We start from the raw sequence: 20,269 nt of genomic DNA, 5'->3' as shown, positions 1-20,269 counted from the left end.
CGTAGAAGGAATTCTCATAACCAGTATTGATTCATGATTAAGCAATTACAATAATCAACAAAGCTCCGCAATTCAGAAACTATTAGGAGTTTTAAAGTCCTAAAGACATCAATAAAGGTAAGTAATGAGATGGTGATAATGATGATTAATCCAGCAATGTCATACAGCTGATTGGAAAACTTCCATCACTGGAATGGGGAGTGAATAATTTTTCAATGAGTTTCTGCTCTCCTGCAGCCTCTTGTGTTACTATATCTACCTGATGCTCTGGAACATATTTATTGGTGTGTGGGCTGCAGGGAGAGGGGAGAATCACAAAAAAATATCATTGCTTCCCATTCCGTTGATGGATGTCTTATAGTCAGTTGAGTCACACCATTGGATTAAATCGTCATCAGGATGAATACAGTGTCTAATGGTGGTTTTGAGTCTTAGTGCAAACTAAAACAAAGATAATGCCCTGCGAATGACTAGCCAGTTGTCTAACAAAAAGGACCAAAAGGGAAAACATAGAAAATGAAAAGTTCAATATGTATCAGTACAATAAAGATCCATGGAAACCCCTGCTGATTGCCTGATATTAAAACATATATGAGGAGGGGAAAGTCAAACAGAGGGTTAATTCAAATTTTGAGAAGTTGCTTGAAATAAGAGTGCAGTTACATGAATTAATAGAAAAAGGACATAAACAAGCAAGGGACGTATACATGGCTCAACAAGTAAAACAGTATCATTAAAATGAAGAAAAACAAACTGATTTAAAAAAAGAGATGGGTCACAAAACAAAAAGGGGTCCAACAGCATGTACCGGTCTAAAAGAAAATCAACCTGTTGTGTACTGAGGAAATCAGCTGTTGTTGTTGTTGTTGACCCCATGGACCAGAGCACACCAGGCAATCAGCTAGTTACCATTAAAATATTTTGAAGCAATGGGTTTCCATTACATATTCTAATCTAGATTTAGGTTGGTAGCCATGTTGGTCTGAAGCAGTCGAAATAAATTAAAAAATTGTCCAGTAGCACCTTAGAGACCAACTACGGTAAGTTTGTTCTGGGTATAAGCTTTTATGTGCATACTATCCCTTGCAAAATTGTAGGACTAATTGCAGTTGTTAACAGTCGTCAACAGGTTTACCATACCCATTGAGTCAATCACCCATCTCGTACTACCCTTCTGAGAAAAAAACCCACTCCACCCTCCCACTATATATAAGGGTCTGGTGACTTCTGTTTCAGTGTATCTGAAGAAGTGTGCATGCACACGAAAGCTTATACCCAGAACAAACTTAGTTGGTCTCTAAGGTGCTACTGGACAATTATAAAGAGCCCTTCCTAGCCATTCACACAGCTGCTGAGGTGTTATGGTTTATGCACAATCCAACTGCTTAGTAGCCAAATGCAGTTGATGGCAGGAAAGGATACGGAGAGCAGAAGGAGGAATGAGTTTTAACTGGATTTATACATGGTCTTTGGAAGTCCTGATGTAATTGAGGTTTGCCCACAAATGTCCAACAAACAGTCTCTTATGCCTGAGTTGCTTCTACTTCTACTTCTGCTTTGCTTTTTTAAAAAAGTAAACTCCCCCCTGATTCTCTCAATAGAGGGGGTTGCGGGTTTTTTAGGCTGATTGACTTGCCAAATTATTTTCAAAAACGCATTCATTGCAAGTAATACACACACACACACACACACACATTACTGGCATCTGAATAGTGGAGATGGACACCTGACTTTAATAACTGAGTTAGAACATTGGTTCATGTAACTCAGTATTGTCTACACTCCAGGGTTTGGGGCAAGGGATATTCTCAGGCCTATGAGGAGATGCTGGTGATAGCCTAGGCATGCTTTACCACTGAACCACTGTGGCAACATGAGAGACTGTCCTGTGAAGAAGAAATGTGAGGGGTGAAAAAATGTATGCATGTATTATTAGTTAATAAAAACAGATTACACTATATGTAAAAATGAATAAATCTGAGGTTTTCTTATTGATCTCAGCTCACCATCATCATCAAAATGCTCCAATTCCTTATGTACAACTCTTACCTTGTCAAGTTTGTTGTTGTTTCACCTTGCTTTGATATTTCTTACAATATGAAGTGTTTCTGATTACATTACAAGGTCAAGCTGATTTGCAGTTACTTCCTTTAAAGTGTGAAAATGTTCACTTAGTTGCAGAGATAAGCAACCTACTGCTTGAAAATATGGTCCTTCTAAGGAAACAACCATTCAAAGTTTTTCCTATAGTTTGGCAGCATTTTATGGTGTCCCAGTAACCTGCTTCTTAAATATTTTGGATCATTTCCCCCTGAACTAATTCAGCTTTCAAGGACCTAGTTCCCTCCTCTCTCTTCCATCGGAGCAATGTGCCATGTTCCTCTCCTACCACAGCAGACATTTCATTCTCCATTGGGTCAGATTTTGAATCAAAATGAAATGAAAACATTAGCTTTTGTTCTGTTTCACTTAAAAGTATATATCGGCACCTACCTCTGAAACAAGCGAGTCATGACAATGTTCTTTCTGTGTTCAGTGTTAATGCATGTGTAAATACGTAGTCCCATAACACTTGGGGGACAATTGCTTGCATAGTCAAGCTCAATCTCTTGAGAACCACTAAGCTTCAAGATGCAAGAGCTCCTAGTGGGACTAGCTTCCAGATGTGCTGTTTTCTAAGATTAAAACATACCACAATTTAAGAGATACTTCAACGGATGGGGGAGGAATGAGTTTTAAGTGGATTTATACATGGTCTTTAGAAGTCCTGATGTAACTGAGCTTTGTCCACAAATGTCCATCAAACAGCCTCATATGCCTGTGCTGCTTCTACTTCTACTTTGCTTTGCTTTTTAAAAAACTAAACTCCCCCCTGATTCTCTCAATAGAAAGGGTTTTTGTTTTTTAAGGCTGATTAACATGCAAAATTATTTCCAAAAACACATTCATTGCAAGTATAATACATATCTAAAGTATTATATTTCTGCAACATGATTTTAAAAAGTATTAATAGTTACATGCATTGTGGTATGTACTGATATATTAGGAAATGTGGAGTGTATTATGCATATGCTATTATATGAATAATAATACAAAATTCAATTCAAAAGGCAATAAGAACAGAACAGGGAAATGAACAATCTGAAGCATTTATTATTCATGGTCAGCAACTCTGGACATCCCTGACTATTGGTCATGCTGGCTGGGGATAATGGGAGTTGCAGTCCAACAACATCTAGAAGGTTGCACGTTGGCAATCTCTGACATATGAAGATGCTAGCTTAACAATGTATTACTAACAAGTCGAGGTAGCCTAATCAACACTAAAGACAAAGTGTGTTAAACAGTGTAAAAGCTTTCGTGTTTAGCCTGTGTGTCTATATTTACAGATAAACATACTTGGCCCACACTCACAGAGAGTTGCTGGAAGATACCATCACATTGCCTGGGCAACCAATGAACTATTTCCGGGCTCTGTAGCATGGCTCAGAAACATTCCCAGCACACACACACACACACACCTGCTACACAATACAGAAAGATTGCAGTGTCAGAAAAGAAAAGAAAATGTTGCTGGAAGAAAAAGCGGTGTCCCACAAAGCAACTTTGTCACCCTCAAAATTTGACTCATATTCAACTATCTATGTTATTGTTGGAGCCGTCTCAGTTGGGTTGAGGCCATTTGTCAGTTACGCTCCTTTACTGACAGGGAAGGAGGACGATAACATAGAGAGAGCAGTGAAGAATGGAATACAGGGGGGAGGGAGAAGCAGCAGAGAACAGCAGTAACTTGATCTCTGAGCACAGAGATACAGTGGTACCTCGGGTTACACACGCTTCAGGTTACAGACGCTTCAGGTTACAGACTCCGCTAACCCAGAAATAGTACCTCAGGTTAAGAACTTTGCTTCAGGATGAAAACAGAAATCATGCAGCAGCGGTGTGGCAGCAGTAGGAGGCCTCATTAGCTAAATGGACCTCCAGAACGAATTAAGTTCTTAACCTGAGGTACCACTGTAATGGAAGGGAGAGCCAGAGTGAAAGTATGCAGCTTGTCAGCTCAGATAATGACTCAGACTCAGGAACACTGGAAGTGTTCTCTCCAAAATCTTGTAGGGTCACAAGACTTTATGAGAAGTGTGAAAAGGAAAGGAACAGGAGGTAGGGGTTTTCCTCTTGGGGGGAAGGGGTGGGGCTTAGTTCCGGCAACTGTGCTTTCTGAGGATGATGAAGATTAGTTGAGCTCCGACCCGGGGCTTGTTATTGGACTAATAAATCTGAAATAATTTACTGCCAGAGTCATCTTTTGCGTGTGGGAGAGACCCAAGCCATTATAGCATTGCTTCAGGTGGAAGCATGCCCATGGCTGTCTTGCCTGCCCCATCACCTCCACCAGTGGCAGAGAAGCGCCGCTGCCAGCAGCACCAATTTTGAGCAAGAGTGTGTCCATTGGTGGCAATATCTCATCTGAAATTGCCATGCTCTTGCCCCAAATTGATGCTGGTAGCAGTGCTGCTTCTCTGTCAGCAGTGGATATAGCAGGGCTCACAGCAGCAGCAGGAGGAGGAGCAGGCGGTGGGGTTGGCAAGAGCAACAGGGCAAAGCAGCACTTCCCATTTTGCCTCAAGTGGAGAAACTGATTGTTGTGCACTGCCAACCATAAAAATATAATATAGTGTTTACTGGGTGAAAGCGAACCTTTTCAACAGTCTTCCCAAGGCATCTTTGACCTCCTTGTTCCTCAAGCTGTAGATTAATGGGTTCAACATTGGGATGACAATAGTGTAGAAGACAGATACCACTTTACCTTGGTTAGGAGAAGCGAGAGCTCCAGGTTGGCCGTACATAAAGAAAGCTGTCCCAAAGAACAAGACTACAGCCATGATATGAGAAGTACAGGTTGAGAAAGCCTTGTGTCTCCCCTCCACCGAAGGTATGCGCAGGATTGTGGCTACTATGTAGCCGTAGGAGATTAGGACAGTTGTGGAGGTGATAATAATGATAAATCCACACATCCCCAAAAGCACCATTTCATTTACAAAAGTGTCTGAGCAAGAGGCCTTCATGACTGCTGGGACATCACAAAAGAACTGGTTGATCTCCCCTGGCTCACAGTAGGACAAGCTGAATGAAAGGCTTGTTTGTGTGCAACAATTGATAAAGCCAAAACAGTAGGAAATGGCCACCAGAAGTGTGCAGGTCTTCTTGGACATGGTGACATTGTAAAGCAGCGGATTGCAGATGGCAGTGAACCGATCATACGCCATCACAGCAAGGAAAAAACATTCGGTGGTCCCAAAGAGAGAGAAGAAAAACATTTGAGTGGCACACTCATTGTAGGAAATGGCCTTGTTTCCAGTAGCAAAACTCAGCATGGCTTTGGGGGTGATGACTGAAGAGTAGCAGACATCCAAGAAGGATAAGTTTTTCAAGAAAAAGTACATAGGACTTTGCAGTTGGCCATCAGTAGCGATGATGGTTATCATTCCAATATTTCCTATTAAGGTAATGACATACAACAGCAGGAAGAGAATAGAGAGAGCCAGCTGTAGTTCCATATTGCCTTGGAAACCCGCTAAAATGAATTGTGTAACCATTGTGTGATTTTCCATTTTCTTTTCTTGACCATAAAGAACATGGGTTGTAATTATGATGGGGGCTTTAAAGCAGAATTGTGCCTTCTGTCTCCATTGCTGTCTATGTCATATGATAAAATATTATTGGATTTCCGCAGTTAACAGCAACATTATCCATTTCCCACACCATTTTATTTCTCTCTTTTTAAAATAAGAACCGATTAATACAGTGCAATGTTTTGTCTTTCTTGAAATTATTTCAGTTCTGGAAGACAAATGCAAGTGTGAACAGATTTTTGCAAGAGATGGTGTTGTGGACTCCTTAAAATATCAAATAAATAACATCTAGAATACAGTAACAACTATAATAACAATATATCTGTTTTCACCTAATATTGACTGCTCTGTTATTTATTCTGCAAGTAAGTTTTCAATGTGTGTAATTTTTCTACACTGCCTTGTGAAAGATGGCATCTACACTATATGGAAATGAGAATGCTCTGCTGCAGTCATTGTGAAGCAACAGATCCAAGCTTGTCACAAAATGTACACTTGACAAAATGCCAAGCTCTTGTATGATACAGTACATGCATTTGCTGTACATGGCTATGCTGCAACCTCATTAATCTTGCACTTAACTGAGGTTTTTCAAATGTATTATACCATCATTCTAAAATGGGCTTAATAATAATTTCCTAAATCAGACTGTCAGAGCTGTTGCCTTGCCTTGCCCAGTGAAAATGAATTGGTGGGCATTTTTACTGGTTTAGGAAATTGGTCCCCAACACCCCTTATTAGTAGAATAGTGTGATGCTTCACTTGCTGTGCTGTATTATCCCAACTGCAAGCCAGGGATAACATGACTGGGTCCTCTCTTGCCTGTGATTGATAGCTCTTGTTCATCTGATTTGACTACAACAGGTCCCAGGTGCAATCTCCAGCATCTCCAGAAAGGGCTAAGTATGACAGCTACCTGAGATCCTGGACATCTGCTGCCAATAAGTGTAGGCCAGTTATCTTCAGCCTTTTCAGACTCAGGACCCACTTTTAACTGAAACATGCATTTGGGTACCCATCTCTTCATATGTTACCTTACAACTGCATGGTGGTAGTGCTCCTGGATCAGGTCATGACTGAGTAGTAGGTCCTGGCCAGTTGAAGATCAGTGGGTAGACAATACTGAGCTAGATAGATCAGTTGTGTGAGTGAGCATAAGGCAGATCTTTATTTTTCTATGTTCCTAGACAGAGCATCATACAAAATATTGACTACCCCTAGATGCAGACAGTATTGTCAATTCTCGCAATATGCAAATCTTTTCAATGTGCTTCATTTTTACTAATTTTTTGTAAAATGAAAAAAGAGACCCATTCTCCCCCAAAGAGGAGCTCATTATAGAGTCATTATGTAAGTTGCTGTGGCTCTGTGGCAGATAAAGCACTGAGTTCAGCACATGCATACAACCCAAAACTCATGAAAGCCATACACCCCATAGGGCTCCTTTCTTTTTATTCACACAATATGAAAAGGAGAGAAGGAACAACTCAAGCGGTATCTCAGTGGATTAGTGAGTCATCATTGGGGATGTGTCTGTGGGAAAATATTGTGTTTGAGTTACCAGAGAGTAGTTCCAAACTTTCATACATGCAACCAATGACTTGATTAATATCAAGTCATAGCTGAATATACACGTTTCTTATGGTAGTCAGTTGGTTTTTGGTATTTTCTTCCCACTGTGAACCCCAGTGGTTCTTATTCAGTTTTAAATAAGATACATTGACCAGGAGCAGAACAAGGAATTTTCCATCCTGCTAATAATTCCCTTATCAAAATTCCAGTTTCTACTCAAGGCTAATATCAGACTGTTTTCCAAGATCGGGGTGGGGGGGGCAGATGGGGGGACAGGGGACACACCATCTGGAGGTACAAGCAAATGTGACTACTAGAAGCTTTTCTCTACTTCCCAGATGTCATGTACTTTGGAATTGGAGATGAGGGTTCTCTCCAAGTCCACATATCATTTCCTTTCACAGCTCTGATGCACATTCAGGGCCTTCAGCAACTATCATTTTTATTACCCCATGTAGAGTGTGGGCACTCACATTCTGCTTGAAGGACTGACAAATGATCCTTATGTACAGTGCAGGTTCCAAGTACACAATTTGTTGCATTTATCTTATAAATAATTTACTCTATGTATTGTTCCAAAACATGACTGTGAATGTAGTTAAGAAGTACATTTCATCTCTAGAAAATATAATGGCTACTACTCTTTTTCTTCAACAGCCTCCGTAATAGCTAATGAAAAAATAATAATATGAAAACATGTAGTTACATGCTTTTTAAAAAGCCAGCTTGCATTGTCTATTTTCCTTTTAGCAGACGTGGAGATATGTCAGAAAGTACTTATGTAAAGATGATCCAAACCCTTCTTCAAAGGGTTCACCATCTCTCATCCAATAATGTCAAAAGCTTCAGAATAAAAAGAATCAAAAATGTGGATGTACCTTGTTTCAAAATATTGCAGCTCCTAGCTATGGAGCAGAAATTTAAAATAGGAAATTTGTGTAACACACAATAATTATCAGTTTCAACTGTCTGTAATAATTTTAGAAAATCTATTCATATACATGCTACAACATTACTATGATTAGTTATGGTGGTTATATCATCAAGAATCATCTCTCACCTCCGTTAATCCAAGGATGGTGTAAAAACTGTACATTTGCATGACTCTGAAACCTCTTTACTCCAAAGCCGTGCACCTTCTATTCATAGTTAAATCAAGATCTTCAGGGATTTTGCCTTCTCCCACTGAAATACATGAATGTATCTATAAATGTATTTAAAGTGGGGAGAACTTACCTCAGTGGGATTGTGTTCTTGTTTCTTGTAATAGTTTTCTCTCTTTAAGTAAATGGTGCTCACTTCAGACTCAGTCCCCAGAGTGTTACTATGTTCGGAAATGCAGAGCAGATGTAACATTTTCTAAGTGTAAATTAAACATCTGCATAACAGTGAGGGGTTTTGCAGTGTGCTGGCTATAGATTTGCTATACAGATAAAGTAACAACAAGGAAGTTTATACATGTAGATTAAATTTGTTGCACATTTTAAGATACTGGTTTTAGAAAGCACTCACAAGAAAACAAAATTTGTCATTTGGGTTTTTAACTCTCTCTCTCTCTCTCTCTCTCTCTCCCCCCCCCCTCTCTAAATGTAAAGTAGCAGAAGACATCCAAGAAATGTGTGGGACATACATGTAGACTGCTCCTGTACAACCAGGGACATCAAACTCCTAGATATAACTAGTTCTGTGCTGAAATCTGTTGGCCAGAATTTCCATAAAGATTTTTCTTCTTTCCTGTCTGTGAAAGTGCCAAATTTTGAAGCCGCATAAGATGCCACTGAAATCTGAGACCCCAAGGTATGCCGCTACTCTAGTCCTCTTTTAAAGTCATCCATATTGGTGGCCATTATTGCATGTTGTGGGTCCAAATCCCATAGTTGTTTTTTCTTCAGAGTGGACAAATCATTTTTATTGATTTTCCAAATTTTATCAAATGAGCCACAAATTAAGACAAATTCAATACAATTTCCCCCCAAATTCCACAGTTTAACTATGCACAGTTGATGTAAGTAATGTGAGAGTGTAACACAAAGTCCATAGAAAACATGATGAGATAAAATCAGGGCTGGATTTAGGTTTGATGAGGCCCTAAGTTACTGAAGGTAATGGGGCCCTTTATATGTCCAGCTGTCCTTGGTCAACAACAAATTGTTGCTGTTTTTTTGTGGTGAATATATGCTATATCGTAATTTATGGACCTAATAGGTATCTAAAGCCATTTGCACATGTTGCCATGCAACCAGTCCATGCAGAATGTAGGCACCTTATATATAGAAATGAGCAAATCAGTGATATTTTAGGGAGCAGGCTAGCAGGTGGGGTCCATTACTTACATCATAGGAGCCTACACTGTTACTGTATGTAGGTTTTATTTTATTTGTTATAAAATTCTACCCACTGAAGCCAGGAACACACATCCTTTCAAGCTGGGAAAGCGTGTTCTCCTTCATGGAGAGCACGTGTTGCGGTGGGGGCCGCCAGGACACTCCAAAGTTGGGGGGCGGGTTAATTGATCGTTGGCCACTGCTGCGATTGGGGCTTCCCTTGTTGTTGGGAATGTTGCCATTTATTGATTGACAGCAAGAAATACTAAAACTCCTTGCACGAGGCTAGGGCTTCCTCTTCTCGCCCGTGCATCGGATTGCCCGTCCCACCGTCCCTAGAATAGGGTTGTTCGCTTTGACCTTGCTATGCCTGTCATGGGGTTGTCTGGTTTGGAGCGGGGGCCTGGTAGGAATTTTGTCCATCTGGCTGATTGGCTGGGGCCATTTGGTTTTTGCCTATTGCGTAGCAAATCGTCACAACTTGTAAGGTTCACGGTTAGGCATTGGTTTATGGTTTGGTTGGTTGAGGGGCATGGATTGGCTGTGCCTGCCCCTCTAATGCTGCTGCTGCAAGGGATTCCGTTAAAGGAATTGGGGGCTAACTATTGCTTGTCCACTCTGTCAAGGGGGCTCGGGCCATAGCAATGAGCTCCTGTTTGCATTTGGGGTGAGGGCAGGTTCCCTGCTCCATTGTTACCCCCAAGTGTATTCATTCCCCTATTCTGACTTTCGCATCGTGCGGAATGTCAGTCTGTCCCCCATGGTGGGGGCAGATAGTCGCAACCAATGCCTACGCAACCACTCACAAATTTGTATTTTAATAAAGTTGTGGCCAAAATTATGCCAAAAATCTTAAACAAAAAATTCTGTGTGATGTGTGAGTTATTGGGGTGGACCTGGGGACCTCGACACGCAAAGAGCAACCAATAAAAGTCTGAATGAACAGGTAGCTCTTAAGCAGGTATGAAAAGCTCATCACAGCGCTTGCAGCTGGTCAGTTGCTTTAATGTACTGCTTGTGAACCTCGTATAAACATCTTGTGAACTCTTGGAAACGTACTGTGTCTACTGAACATAATGGAACAGCAATGTTCTGATGTATTAGCAACATATAGTGGTACCTTGGTTTGCAGCCGTTTTGGATTACAACCGTTCTGGATTACAACCACGTCAAACCCCGAAGTGTGTGTCCCTTTTTTGGATTACAACTCATTTTTTGGGGGGGGGGGATTACAACCCTTTTTTATTTTGGAGGCCCCATTGGTGAAAGCGGACCTCCAGAACGGATTATGGTTGTAAACCAAGGTACTAGAAGGGTTTGGAGAGTTTCTTTACATAGCGGTTGTCTTCTACACATAAAATCTTTTCATAAATTTTGATAAGTGAATGGATTACTATGCGGGGCTTCTCTTGCCCTGGATCTGAAATCTGCAGTAAGTGTGGAATGCTGTGGCCAACATGTAGCACCTCTGCTCAGAGACCTGCGCTAGTTGCCAATCAGTTACTGGGTCAAGTTCAGGGTGTTACTATTAGTACATAAAGCCCCTAAAAGACTGGGATCAGTTTATAGGCGAGATTGCATTACCCCATATATACCCACTTTACTTCTTCGAGCACTTGCAAGAAATTGATCTTTCAGTGTGGCAGCACCCAAGCTTTGGAATTTCCTTTTTGTTCACACTGTTCACCTCAGCAAGCCCCTTCATTCCAGTGCCTACCATTTCTTTTCTTTTTTTGTTTCTTTTTTGGCAAGCCTATTCAAATATGTAAAAGCTAATGGGTGCCTTAATCTGGCTTTAGCCCATTGTTGATTTAAAATATTTTTGAATACCTAAAACACCTCTTTTAGAATGTTGTCTACTGATGAATTTTTGTAAACCACTTTGAGGTTTTATTAATCAAGCAATATATATTGGAAGCTGCCGAGAGTTGCTGGGGCAACCCAGTCAGATGAGTGGGGTACAAATAAATTGTTGTTGCTGTTGTCATTGTTGTTGTCATTCTTATTATTATGATTATTATTATTATATAAATAATAGAATAAATGTAATGTCACTTAACATATGCTAACATGCCATAACAAATGAATCTTGCAGACAAAAAATTCAGGTTATCCAATAAAATATATTTATTGTTACTGTTATTTTCCTCTGAAACACTTTTTTTAAAAAAATAACTTGTCTGCTCCCTTTTTATAGCTTTCCCTAAAAGAAAAAAGAAAAAAAAAGACAAGACTAAATTGAGATAAGATATACAAACATTTTAACCCAATAGTTAAATCCCATTCCTTGCATAGTTCAGGATTCCCCCTGTAGGTTATGTTAGGATACACATATGTTACACAGGAGACATACAGTAACATGAGAATATACTGTGGTTTGTGAATGAAACCTCCTCAACTTCTATTCTTAGCTATATGTAATTTCCACGCGACTTCCTTCCAGAAGGTAGCTAACCTTTTGAAGACACACATGAAAAAGACACACATGAAAAATACATCTTTGTTTCTCAAAATCTAAGGCTGTGGCTCTCTGGAAACTGAGTTCAGTGAAATTAAGACCACCATCCATTGCAAACATACCAGGGAGTCAGCCCCCCTGAACTAACTTCTGAGTGGTATAAAACTGAGTCATATTCAGAATAGGGATGCAAAAGAAATTCAACTGATCCAGAATGCAGCAACTCAATGCAGCTATTGCTTCAAAAATTTTCTCTTCCCTGAATTTTGCAATGCAGTTCTCCAACAAAACAATGTTTATATTGTATACATTGGGGGAGGTATGCATTAAATTGTATATACCAGCAATATAAAAGGAATTATAAAAGGAATATATAGAGGAATTTATATATTAGTTAATACTACTCAGAGGAGACCCAATGAAATTAACAAATACGTCTACTTCAATTTCATTGATTTCAATGAACTTTGTAGGATTTGAGTCATGCAGAGCATCTGGCTACACACCAGTTTAAGTACTCAGCACCATAGCCCTTAGGACAGTCTTGTTATTGCTGCAGTCAGATGTTAACGTGTGTGTGCGCGTGCACACACGCACGAACGCACACGTGCACACACACACACTAAATTTAATTTTGGAAATGTCTTATGAGTATCTTGGTTTGTTAGAGAGTTTCTGGAAGGCATTTTACTTGAAGAAGTTAAAAGCTACTGGCTACTTGTTCCAGAGGGCTGGAGATGCAACAATAAAAGCCTGTTTTCTTCTACATATTAAGCATACCTGTAGAACATGCAGTACTCTTAGCAGTGCCCCTTTATCATTGTTTCAGGATACGTTAAACATCTAAATGTGTGTGAATTAATGGAATATTGGTGTGATTGAAAGGGAGAAGTGTATGGATGTCTCTATGGGCTTTGTAGGTGGCTTCCTCCTCCCCCCCCCCAACTTTTAGATTTGGCCGTGCACACTACCAGCATTTAAGCTTTGGAATGTGACCCTTAAGCCAAAAAGGCTTCTTCGCTCCCTGGCTGCTTCAAAAAACAGCTGTGCTTGCCTTTCTAATAGGCAAGAGCAGCCTGCTACTTACTTCTCTGTAACATTAAATCTGAACTCTTCCCTGGATTGCTGTTGTTGCTTTTGTTAAATTTGTATAGAACCGAATGCCAAAATAGATTTCTAAGTGGTTTACAAATATAAAAACCAATTGCACAAATATTAAAATATAAACATCCATAATTAATCCATAACCCAGCCAGATGGGTGGAGTATAAATAAATTGTTGCTGTTGTTGTTACACACACACAATAAAACATTGAAACATAAACCTCCACCATTAAAACATGCAGTAAAACAATCCCATTAAAACAATACAGTGCTTGAAACATTTTGAGAGACCAAGGGAATGTCTGTGTCTTCAAAGCCCAGTGCAATGCCAATATAGGTGTGTCCTCTTGTATTTCAGCAGGGAGTGCTTTCCATAACACCAGTGCCACCAGACACAAGGTCTGTCTCTGCATCACCAGAAGTTGATAACCAGAAGTTCATGGAAAGGCTAAATTTGTTCCATTTGCTGAGCTTAATGGAGGGCAATTGGTTCTTTCAGATAACATAGTCCAGAGCTGTTTGGGGCTTTATATTTTAGTAACATAACTTTAAATCTGGCTTGGTACTTAATAGGCAACCTGTGAAGTTCCCTTAGCACAGGTGTGACATGTGTCTAGTAAGGAGCACCACTCAGGCTATGGTATTCTGTGCTAATAGCAGTCTCCATATCAGTCATAAGCAGTGCCGGATTTATGTATAAGCTAAGCAAGCTATAGCTTAGGGCCCCACTCTCTTGGGGGCCCAAAAAAAGTTAAAGGGAAAAAACTGGATGCACATTTCCAAAATATAAGATTTAAAAAAAGAAATAAAATAAAACCTAAATACAGCAACAGTGGCAAATGGCTTTAGATACCTATTAGGTCCATAAATTACCATATAGCATATATTCAACATAAAAAACAGCAACAATTTGTTGTTGACAAAGGACAGCTGGACATATAAAGGGTCCCATTATCTTCAGCAGCTTAGGGCCTCATGAAACCTAAATCTGCCCTGGCTATAAAAAGGCTTCCTTATGGCTTCTGCAACAAGGTTTTCTTCAGTGCCTGTTTTACTTCATTGTTCCTGAGACAGTAAATAATCGGGTTGCAAAGGGGGACTATGACAGCATAAAGAAGTGAAACAAGTTTGCTCGAATTGAGGAAGCTGATGGCCCTGGGGCGGGCATAGATGAAAATACTGGCAGAGTAGAAGATCACTACCACAGTGAGGTGAGATGCACAAGTGGAGAATGCTTTCTGGCGGCCTTTGGCTGAGGGAATGCGTAGGATGGTGGAGATGATATAAATGTAGGACATGATAGTGACACAAAGGGGAGTCAGTAGGATAAACAAAGCTAATATGAAATCTGTCAGCTCAGACACGGACATATCAGTGCAAGACAAGTTCAGAAGTGGGGATACATCACAGAAGAAGTGATTTATGATATTGGGGCCACAATATGTCAACTGAGATATTAGGAGGACTTTCCACGTTGAGATGAAAAAGCCACTCATCCATGATCCAGCTGCCAGCTGGATACAGAGAGTTCGTGTCATGATTACCTGGTAGCGCAAAGGGTAGCAGATGGCAACGTAGCGGTCATAGGCCATGACGGCAAGGAGGACACACTCAGTGCAGCCCAATGCCAGGAAGAAATAGAGTTGCATCATGCATCCCACAAAGGAGATCAGATTGCTCTCTATCACAAAGTTCACCATAGCCTTTGGCAGGGTGACGGTGATGTACCAGATCTCTAAGAAGGACAAGTTCCACAGAAAGAAGTACATGGGAGTGTGGAGGTTGTTGTTCACCCAGACTGTCAGCATTATTATGACGTTCTCAGAAAAACCAAAATGTAGACAATGAGGAACAATGTGAAGAGCAAGATTTGGAATTCCAGGGGTGTTGGGAAGCCCAGAAGAATGAAATCTCTAACACTGGATTGGTTCTGTCTCTCCGTGACTGAATGCCTGTTCTGCATAGAAAAAACACTTACAGTGATTAGAAAAAGAACCCAGCACCCAAATTAGTTTTGTTTGTTTCAAAATATGAGGGGTTTTTTACAATCTAATTTTCTGGGACATCCAGTAGCTATAGCAAGCTTCCCTAGCCCCCACCTCAGTGCAGCTTAAGCAAAAAGTGATGCAGCTTGAGACAAACAAATCCTAATTTCACAACTCATAGGGTGGCCACACAGCCCTGGCCCAAAATGAGGATCAGTGTCATCAATGCAAAGTGAAAAGCCAGCGAGCCATGCATAAAAGCCACCTGTGCCTGACTCCCTCAGTCCAGTCGGCAGAAGAGCAAACCTTCTGTCCCCTCCCTTATATTTAAACATTTTTGTTGGTCACTTCTCATCTCTCCCAAATCCCTGCACTTCCAAATATATGCTCCAGAGAGTGGGCAGAGCTTCAAAATGTTGTGGGATGTAGTGCAACAGGGTGCAAAGGAAAGGGGCAGTCACTGAAAATTGGCTCTTTCTCACCCCACTAGATCAAATACCAGTCGGAGGTACTAACTAGATGTAACATGATAAAATAAGTAATAATCAATCAATCAATCAATCAATCAATAGCATCATTTATTTTCTGGGGAATAAGGGAAATATTTTTGAATAACACTGTTAGTGTAATCCTATGACTTGGAAGAAAGCCCTACAGAACACATAGCATGATTTACTTCCAAATTAACATGCATATGATTGTATGATTGTACTTTACAAGTTAAAAAGCCCCTTGTGCTCCAGGAAGGACTAGCATTTAAGAATAAAATTAAAAGCCCATGCTTCTCCAGGAAAAAAAGAAGTTATTGCTCTGTTTTTAATTCAGCCTTTCTATGGGACAGCACCAGCACTCCAGCGTTTCCATATATTTTTATCTGAGTACATTCATTTAACTTGATGTAATGACTAGAATTGCTTCCAACCTGTGTAAGTCTATATACTGGGTTCAGTAGAAGGGGGTTTTTTTGTAGTTATGAACTAAAGGTTGCAATGTCAATAGGTTAGATCCACAGAAAGATCTTCTGAATCATAAGAGTGTTTTAAAAAGCCCCGATGGATAAGAGCAAAGTCTTATTTCATAATTTGTATAAATGCCCTTTCCTAAATAGATAAATAAATCTACTTTCCAAATAGCTTCTCATAAATTTCAGCGGCAAACAAGTGAAAAATGTTTGTTATTTATTTAAAAGCATAAAAAACAAATTATTTATAATTTGATGAGTACAATGGTGTTCATGGTGTGCTGCAAACGTATTGAATTTATTATATTTTTTGTTCTATTCTTCCCAGAAAACAAATATACATTTTTCCTTTATTTTCAGCAGTTTTATTCAATATTTTTAAATATTGTTCTAATCAGTGTAAATAGTGCCATATGGCCTCTATCTATTGGAATAGATAGATATGAAGGTTGCTAAATTGGAAGAAAGTTCTACTGAACTCCATAGAACCCACTTTTTAGTAAATATACATAATAACAAACAGCGTATTTGAAGCATTTTATATCATATTTGCATTTCACTTTATTTTCTCTAATTGCACTTCTAAGTAACAAAGATCCATATCAGCACACAACGACTTACCATGCTTTCATTTGAAGGACCCTACCAAATCCAGATTTTGCATGGCAACAGTTGAAAAATGAGAAACCCTTTTTCTTTTTGGAGGATAGATTGTAAATAAATCATTGTGCCAAAAATAAGTCTGCACTGGCAAAAAAATGTTTTCTGATTGGCAAGACTTGACTGTTTTCACCAACAGTCTGCAGTCTGCATTACAGATGAATGCAAAGCTTTTCCTCGTGGAGTAGATAGTATATAGTGTCAAACACTTTTATCCTGTACCAGTCTAAGATGCTGTATTAGATCATTGGGGAAAAGGCAAATGACATTTACTAAACATAGGCAAAAACATTTTTTGGGTTTTCAGGAAAGCTTGTAAAGTTTTTTTCAAAGATATGGCACATGGAAATATGCAATTAGGGCACTTCCAGCTGTCACTATTAAAGTTCTATTAAAGTTCATTTGATGTTCTTTGCAATGAACTCACTTTTGTTTTGTTTTTTTAAAAGGACTTTTTCTGATAAGGAGAGGAAAACTTACTGGAAAGTGTGGGATAACAATTGCTGAGTGCATTGTCTTATAACCTCCCTGCAAATAAACTGGCATGAATGTGAAATAAATACATGTGCAATGATGTCATAGAATCATAGAGTTGGAATAGACCACAAGGGCCATCAAGTCCAACCCCCTGCCAAGCAGGAAACACCATCAGAGCACTCCTGACATATGGTTGTCAAGCCTCTGCTTAAAGACCTCCAAAGTAGGAGACTCCACCACACTCCTTGGCAGCAAATTCCACTGTTGAACAGCTCTTACTGTCAGGAAGTTCTTCCTAATGTTTAGGTGGAATCTTCTTTCTTGTAGTTTGGATCCATTGCTCCGTGTCCGCTTCTCTGGAGCAGCAGAAAACAACCTTTCTCCCTCCTTTATGTGACATCCTTTTATATATTTGAACATGGCTATCATATCACCCCTTAACCTCCTCTTCTCCAGGCTAAACATGCCCAGCTCCCTTAGCCGTTCCTCATAAGGCATCATTTCCAGGCCTTTGACCATTTTGGTTGCCCTCCTCTGGACACGTTCCAGTTTGTCAGTGTCCTTCTTGAACTGTGGTGCCCAGAACTGGACACAGTACTCCAGGTGAGGTCTGACCAGAGCAAAATATAGTGGCACTATTACTTCCCTTGATCTAGATGCTATACTCCTATTGATGCAGCCCAGGTTAGATGATGTCACCTAACCTCACTCCTATTGATGCAGCCCAGGTTAGATGATGTCATCTAACCTCACTGCAGAACTTGTGCAAAAAAGACACTTCTCTGAAACCCTGAAGAGCTTCTGCTGGTCAATGGGGATTGGTTTAATTTTAGTATAGTAATTTTTGATTATTATTTTAAAAATTCCTTTTTTTCTTTTTGAATAGTTTGTGTAGTTTTGTATAGTTCTGTCTTAAAGGGAGAGGGTCAGGGTTGCATGGGAGTGGGCCTCAGCCAACAGAATGGCTGAGGCAGGTTCCACGGGGCGTGGGGGGGGATGCACTGGGACACCCGATCTCCGTGATCTCAGGTAGGAGGAGGAATTATGCTAAGACCAGACCACGTCATTATCGAGGAGGCAGGTTTAGTTGTTGTTTGAAGACTATCCCTGCCTCTGGGCAACCTATTGGGAAGACCCAGTTCTCTGAGTGCATGTTCTGGAAGTTGGCAGAGTGGTACATGCTTTGGTTATCTCCCGCTTGGACTACTGCAATGCACTCTATGTGGGACTACCTTTGAAGGTGACCCGGAAACTACAACTAATCCAGAATGTGGCAGCTAGACTGGTGACTGGGAGCAGCCATCGAGACCACATAACACCGGTCTTGAAAGACCTACATTGGCTCCCAGTATGTTTCTGAGCACAATTCAAAGTGTTGGTGATGACCTTTAAAGCCCTAAATGGCTTCAGCCCAGTATACCTGAAGGAGCATCTCCACCCCCATCATTCTGCCTGGACACTGACGTCCAGTGCCGAGGGCCTTCTGGCGGTTCCCTCACTGCAAGAAGAAAAGTTACAGGGAACCAGGCAGAGGGCCTTCTCGGTAGTGTCCGCCCTGTGGAACGCCTTCCGATCAGATGTCAAAGAAATAAACAACTACCTGATGTTTAGATGACATCTGAAGGCAGCCCTGTTTAGGGAAGTTTTTATTGATTGATGTTTTAATGTACTTTTAAACTGTTGCTGAAAGCCACCCAGAGTAGCTGGGGAAACCCAGCAGGATTGGTGGCGTAATAATAATAATAATAATAATAATAATAATAATAATAATAATAATAATAAAAGTAAAAATTGACAATATGAGCTAGTTGTACTGGTGCTCTAACCTAGTATAAGGCAACTTGCTATGTCCCTAATATATTTTTCTTTCACTCTACATTGCACAGAAGATTTTACTGACTTGATTTTAATTCTTGTGAGCATCCCCCTATCTATTAAATAAATAAACACATACATGAACGTCAAAAATTTATTCACTGGAAATAAGATGGACAATAGCGTTATTATTATTATTATTATTATTATTATTATTATTATTATTATTATTAACCCATCAACCTGAGATCACAAGGCAGATTGCAACAATTAAAACACATTGTTAAAAATAGCTTAGAACAACTTCCAAAGGTTCTAAAAAATATACATCTCAGATGTGTCAGATTATCAAAAGGGGAAAACATAGACTGAATCCTGTGCTTGTTGATACTCAGAGTAGACCCATTGAAATTAATGGACATGGTTAACATAGGTAAAACTTGCTTAGCTAAAACTCACTGTTTCTTTTTTTGCTGACATACCACAATTGCTGGGATTTGTGTTTCAAGGAGGTGCAGAATATATCCAGCATTGCTGATTTTGCCATTTTATTTCAAGCATGTTCATTTAATTAAATTTCTCAGCTATAAGACACTGAAGTGTGTAACTCAAATTCAAAAACACTGGAGCACTGTTCAGGCATGCAGCCTGATCGTGCAAAGGCAAAGTGAATGCAGCGGGGCAGATCATGTTCATCACACCTGTCCCCATTTCCCCTGCACTGCCTTTACCCCTGACTTTCAAAGATCTTAACAGTGCTTCTAAATATGTTCAGCTGAATTTTTTTAGAAACCTCCTCATTACAATTTCCAGTTGTAAAGAGGCTTAAAAGTGAATTCAGCTGATTATACTTAGGGCAACCTTCATACCTTTCCAGCCAACACACAAAGATTGGGTACAACAACATGCCTAGTATTAGGGCTTAAGGGTTGCAATGTATTCCTATGTCCCACATACACATTTAGTCCTTATGTGATCAGGCTGAACACCCACATAAGGCATTATGATGCAATCCATACATTTCTACTTGTAAGTCCTACTGTGTTCAGTGGGGCTAACTCTCAGGTAAGTTGGTATAGTCAATGGCCACAACATTGTAAATAATGAAACAGCATAAATGAGACAAACCAAGAGTAAGTTTGACAGAAGAGTTTTCAGAATGGCAAATGATCAAAACTTAAAATCAATCAGATCCCCATATCAAATAGATTAAAAATAAATTCCCTAGATGGGTATAGGACTGCAGCCTTCTTTTGTTTTCCACTATCCAACAGTTTATG

The 20,269-nt window shown here is 39.9% G+C and overlaps 2 protein-coding genes across 2 annotated transcripts in view; both read right to left on the bottom strand.

Annotated features, from left to right (window-relative positions):
• LOC308571684 (vomeronasal type-2 receptor 26-like) overlaps window positions 1-20,269 on the bottom strand; it is a gene marked incomplete at both ends in the record, with an annotated part of 363,060 nt that overhangs the window by 101,005 nt on the left and 241,786 nt on the right. The window lies entirely within an intron of this gene.
• On the bottom strand, window positions 4,680-17,210 carry LOC308570654 (uncharacterized protein; the record flags this gene model as incomplete). The annotated part of the gene is given in 4 exon segments (XM_081165567.1): window positions 4,680-5,697; window positions 14,121-14,919; window positions 14,922-15,048; window positions 17,178-17,210. Coding segments are annotated over 4 exon segments (1,977 nt in total).

This window comes from Podarcis bocagei (genome assembly GCF_964188305.1).
Source record: "Podarcis bocagei genome assembly, chromosome: 13".
In the NCBI taxonomy this organism is placed as follows: Eukaryota; Metazoa; Chordata; class Lepidosauria; order Squamata; family Lacertidae; genus Podarcis; species Podarcis bocagei.
Note: the sequence above shows the minus strand (reverse complement) of the source record. Positions and strands in the feature narration are given on the sequence as shown.